The sequence below is a fragment of the Protopterus annectens genome, chromosome 6.part0 (genome assembly GCF_019279795.1).
Source record: "Protopterus annectens isolate FY-2018-M chromosome 6.part0, PAN1.0, whole genome shotgun sequence".
Lineage (NCBI taxonomy): Eukaryota > Metazoa > Chordata > Ceratodontiformes > Protopteridae > Protopterus > Protopterus annectens.
Window position 1 is genome coordinate 1,717,659,929 of NC_056737.1, and position 6,000 is coordinate 1,717,665,928.

General features: G+C 38.3%; 1 protein-coding gene across 2 annotated transcripts in view; it reads left to right on the plus strand.

The window, feature by feature from the left end:
- The window catches only part of ALS2 (alsin Rho guanine nucleotide exchange factor ALS2), a 2,167,716-nt gene that overhangs the window by 307,474 nt on the left and 1,854,242 nt on the right, over positions 1 to 6,000 (plus strand). For both annotated transcript variants that reach the window (XM_044075110.1, XM_044075111.1), the window contains exon 4: positions 4,318 to 5,264. In XM_044075110.1, coding sequence (XP_043931045.1) covers positions 4,318 to 5,264 — 947 coding nt within the window. The remainder of the gene's footprint in view (positions 1 to 4,317; positions 5,265 to 6,000) is intronic.

The following is a 6,000-nucleotide window of genomic DNA, read 5'->3' on the forward strand; positions in this document are numbered from 1 at the left end:
CATCTACCTCTACTGCATTTCTCAGAGGAGTCCCTAACAGGGACATCCTGGAAGCTGCAACCTGGAGCTCTGTACATACTTGCCTATTTTTTCTAAATCCAGAGCTGGATTTGTCACAGCAGTCTTACAGGGCCCGATTGGTAGTTCTTATGCTCTTTAACTTACCTCCACCCTTCCTTAGGTTTGGGAATCAACCCAAATGTGATGACTGCAACAGTGAAACATGAAGAACATAGTACAGTTGTGTACACTTACCATAAATGTAGATATTCAAGTGTATTCACTGTTGCACCCCCCCCCCCGACTTCTCTTGACTTTTTACCTATCCTATTTGTTTGGTATATATTATATCATGTGTATTTGCTTTTTGCTGGGGGTGTTCCATACCATATAATTGCTTCCTGTTGTGGGGGCACCTGACATCTGGGGCAAGAAAAACTGATGTAATGGCATCAGCTGCATGTTTTACACCCCTGACGACCTGACATCATGGAAGAAGTGACAGCATTCGTCACAGAAATCCCAAGACTCTGGTATTCAGGCCGGCTGAGGGCTTACCTGCAGGCAGATAACCCAAATGTGATGACTGCAAAAGTGAAATACACTCGAACATCTACATTTATGGTAAGTGTACACAACTGTACTTTCTGTCTGAATCCAGGTCTTCCATTTTCCATTCTACCTCCTTATTAGTCTGTCACAACAGAGGCTTCAGACATGATGTGGTGAGAGATTTCCAAAGGTGTGAAATTGCAAGATCTGTGGACCCATCTCTACAGACAAAAGCACATAAATGTCAAAGAGATGATAGTAGAAATGAAGACTTTGAAAGCCCTAAATCATCTCGTCTCTATGACCTTTAAACATTTTCACAGACAACACCGCAGTGATGTGGTATGTAAACATTGGGGCACTAGCTCTTACCTCCTTTGCAGACTTGCTGTAGTAGCCTAGGAGGTAGCAACTCAGCTCAGTTTAACTCTTCAGACTTTGTGTGTTCCATGATAGCAAAACTTTGCAGTAAACAAGCTAAGCAGGGCCAGGACAGAAACCTTACCTTGGGGGTTTTCCAAGAATTGTTCCAAGTAGCGGTATCTAAACTATGCTGAAAACGTGTTTGTGTTACGAATGTTAAAAAAAATCTTTTTATTCATACTTCACCAAAAAAAGAATCACAGAATGCAAGAGCCTGTGTTCAGAACAGAACTTGAGTTGCTTTTACAGTGTGTGAGCAGTCCGAACTAGATTTCTAGCAGCTTATATTTTTAACCCTTTGTGGTATAATGTCTAAGATTTAGCTAGTCTCTTTATTTTCCTTTTTAACTTGCCTGATATTCAAATTTATCTGGACACTTCATAGACCTATTAATTTCCCTATCCTGCATCACTTTAGCACCCCACTGTACTTCAGGTGAGGTTCCCCTTTCCCAGATGGGAAAACCTTTTGGTATCCTCTTTTTAAACCTACACAGTAGAATCAAAAGTTTTGCACCAGTAGGCAATCATCTGTGGCTGGCTTGAATGCTTTTTGTATACGTGCCTAACCCTTCTCTTTGCTTGTCTGTAGGTTGCATGCAGTGCTTTCTGTTTTTGTGCCAATGACTAGAGTGTTGTTTAGTCATCCTCAGAAGCCTCATGCATGTTGGAGACTGTTTGTTTGCCTTTGTCTGGTAAGGTGATCCAGTGATGAGCTTTTCTCCAGCAATCCACTATCCCTTTGAAGGAGCCTATACTTAATCCCTCAGTCAAACCCACCAGCTAACTTTTTTGATACCTATGACCAGTCCATGATTCTGACTCAGCGGAGTTGTAGTCAGAGTTCCATTCCTTTGTGGCATGGAGCCAGTATGAACAGGCAAACAGCACTGTGTTTTTAACTTTTCACCTGAAGGAAACCGAATCAGGAGTGTAGCTCCCATCCCTGTCATTACCAGTGCTGCATTGCACTGTCGGCAGTGGAAGTTTATCACACACACATTATGAGAGATAGAACTGCATTACAAAATGTGAGTGGCAACTTAGTGAGAAGCTAACAAGTATATGAGCGCTGCAGTTTGGTGATGGTGGTTGGTATGATGGTTAAGGTGCTTTTCACACAGAGATGAGGTACAAGGCTTGATCCTCTACTTTGAAAGGGAAATTTGCTAGGTGAAAAATAGCCCACAAGGGCAGCTTGCCTAATACTTGCCTGTGAACCTTTGATGGGAGGAAGAATGGGTGATTAACATGCTGAAAAATCTATGTGCTGTGTACTGTAGTCAGTGAATTGGCAGTCAGACTGAAGGCTGCACATAACTGGTACCACTGTTCTGTTTTTTAACTGAAACTTAAATATTAATAAGTGTGATTTTCGAGTTAAGACAGTGAGGAGTTTTAGGAATTAATTTGTGGTAGAATAAATAAATCTTTTACTATTTGTAATGCAGCTTTTGAGAGTATTACTTTACTAGGCATCTAAACCTAAATATAAATATAGCTGTTAGGTCTGTAGAACAATATTTGTAGGCTGTGCTTGAGAAAAATTTATTCATTATGGTTTACATTAAGTATAAATTTAAGGAAAAAAGGTAGAACAGCTCTGTGAGCTTTATAGTTAAACTCTTGTACTTTAAAATTAATTTTATTTATTGACATTTGATTACTGGGGAAGTCCAACTGGACAGGAGCCCATTTTCAGTGGAGGCCTGGGGAGGAAAGCTCCAAAGTATTACAAAATGTTTTAAGAACAATAATTTTACAGTGTTCAAAAATAATAGCAAAAATATATGCAGTTTAAATAATTATACCAAATTAGTCATATGAAAACATTGGTTAAGAGTAGACATAATTTGTATGAGAATGATTTAATATTTGGAGATATTTTAACTAGCATATAGAAAAATGAAAGGTAAGTTTGTATAATACAAACCGGAATTACAGTACGAGAGGAGAGCAAAGCAAGGCTTATGGTATATTTAGAGAGAAAGCCTGGGAGAGAAATTGATAGAAGTAAGGAAGAGAGAGCAGGGAGAGTAATGTGGCATAAGGTATAAAGAGGTATTTTCTCACATTGAGGGATATAGTTTATCCTGGTTTTGAGCAAGAATAGAGACAACTTTTGGCTAGAAGTCTTCCAGAATGGTTTTGAAGGATGGGAGGGAGAGTACTGACATGATGGATACAGATTAGGAGTTCCAGGCCTTAACAACATGGTACAAGTATAGACAATGCCCAGCAGATTTGATAGGGTTGTGGACAGACAGGAGTTTTTGGTGATTGGATCGTAATGACCCACTGGGAACGTAGTTGTTTAGAATGCTGTTTAGTACTGAAAAAACGGATGCTGGATAATTTATATATGTAGGTGGTAAGCTGTGTACATGTTAGTTGATGGAGTAGTTCTAATCAATTTAAGCTTTTCAGTGCTGCACAGTGGTTGGTTCCAAAAAGGGTATTTGCTGCAGATTCAGCAGTTTTTTCTAGCATTGCTTAAGGTTTGATTTTTGTGATGCCTGAAGGTTAGTAAAGATGGGAGCACGATAAAGAAGTGTTGATAGAAGATAAGTATAGTGGCAAGTGTAGTTTTAGTTGCATTGGTGAGAAAATGGCTGTGTAAAGCATACCTAGTTTTAAATGAGTTTTCCTTATGCAGTTTTGTGTATGCGGGCTGAATTAACATCCACTATCATCACCAAAATAATTTGCTATGAGAAATGATTTCAAAAATTGAATTAATAGAGTGGACTTCAAATTTTGTTTTTTTCATGAGAGAGGGATTTTGGGGGGAAAAAGTAGTGGTGTTTATTTATTTATTTATTATTTATTTATTTTTTTTTGAGCATGAGTTGTGAGTTAGAAAGGCATGTTTCAGTGGCTGTTAAACCTTCTTGAGTAGTTTTTAGAGGTCTGCTATGCTATCAGATGTTGCAAGTGAATGTGGAATCGTCTACATTTATGTGTTTGGGAGGCCTGTTGTGTTCAAATGCTGGTGGTTTTTGAGGGTCAGAGATATTCTTGGATACTTTGTGATTCACTGTGAAATTATATATAAAATATGTATTTATACATGTGTGTGTATATATATATATATTTATATATATATATATATATATATACACACACACACAAATTATACAAATATATATATATATATATATATATATATATATATATATATATATATGTGTGTGTTTTTTTTTTGCTTTCATTTGGCAGTGACATCAGTCAGAGAAAGAAACTACTGTATTTCAAACACAGAACAGAACTTATTAATACTGTAGCATGTAAATAAAGTATGCCATGTTCAAATTTAACATAATTTTTTTTCTATCCCTTCAGGTGGTGAGGTATACAGTATTGGACATCTTTCATCAAAGAATGGCTCAAAGAATGCCCACAAGCCCGGTCCTGTCCTGGAAAAAAATTTTATTGGACAAAGGGTAGCTTCAGTTGCAGCAGGAAGTTTTCACAGTGGAGCAGTCACAGTTGATGGTATTGCTTATATGTGGGGGGAAAATTCTGCAGGCCAATGTGCAGTGGCAAGCAAAAGCCAAGTCTCTGAACCAACCCCTGTTAATATATCTGATCCTGAGACCAGCCCTCCACAACTAATTAGAGTTCTGCAGTTAGCCTGTGGGGAGCAGCATACACTGGCACTGTCTGTAAGGAGGGAGGTGTGGGCTTGGGGTAGTGGCTGCCAGCTCGGTCTAGTAACTAATGTTTTTCCTGTAATCAGGCCTCAAAAAGTGGAACATTTAGCAGGGCGAATTGTTCTCCAGGTGGCTTGTGGAGCACATCACAGCCTAGCACTGGTGCAACGTCTCCAGCCTCAGGAAGTAAAGTCAATACCTGAGAAATGTAATCAGTGCCACCAACTGTTGATCACCATGATGGACAAAGAGGATCATGTAATAATATCTGACAACCACTACTGCCCATTGGGTGTAGCGTTAATGGAAACAAAGTCTAAAAGAGACACCCAGTCACCAAACCACACCAGTTTAGCCTCTGAAGAAGTTAATCTCAGTAAAAGTACAGTTGTAGGAGCTGTTGACACAAATGGTCAGACTGAAGAACATGTCCCTGATGCTGCACCATCTGAAGCTGGAGATACTACTGGAAATGAACAACTCAACTCACAGAGAACGAGTGAAACTGTTAATGGTACAAGACCTCGAAATTCTCCATATCCTGATGAGGAGGCTGTAAAAGAATACTTCAAGAAACTTTCTGATCAGTCACATGGAGAAAATAATTGCAGGAACTCTGGTTTTGCACCTGTGCAGGTATCTTGACCTTACATCTCATTTCAAACTGTTATCCTTTTAAAGAATGTATTTTTCTTGGTGGATGAATTCAAGCCATTGCTTTAATGCGTGTCAATTAAAGTTAGTGAAGCTGTGGAAAAAATATTTTTGGCTATGGTTGGTTCGGTTAATGTTTTGTAATGATGCTTTAGATGTGGCTTTGTAAAAATATTTGCTAGAAATTGCTGTGAATAGGAATGTGAATCTGACCAAATGATGGAAGTAGCTCAGTTTTTTGGTATGTTAGTTTTCTTCCTTGTTTTCATATTTGATATACCCTAGCACGACAGTGCATGTGTGTATGTAGGGGCATAATCTATGTAAATTTGAAACTTATATTTTCATTACTGTGCCTTGCATAAAGATTTTATACTATAATCATCAACTATTTGGGCCATAGAAGTGTCCTTTACCCTTAATAGTGCATACATTTTTACAGCAGAAGAACATCCGTAAAAGAATGTGTGCAGTTTAAAGGAGACCATTTTCTTGATTTTCTTAGCCCTGGTAAGAAAATTGGGGCACAATAAAATATCTGAGTGCATTTTGTACTTTATTTGGTTGATTTATTCCCAATTCTTGTACCCTTTTCCTGATGTCAATGAATGTTGGGCAGAAGGGAGGAGGGGATGGATCATTAAGGCTACAAAATGACAGGGAACAGGAAGATGAAATGGAAAAGAGAAAGAAAAAAATGCTGCTGTACACATATTTC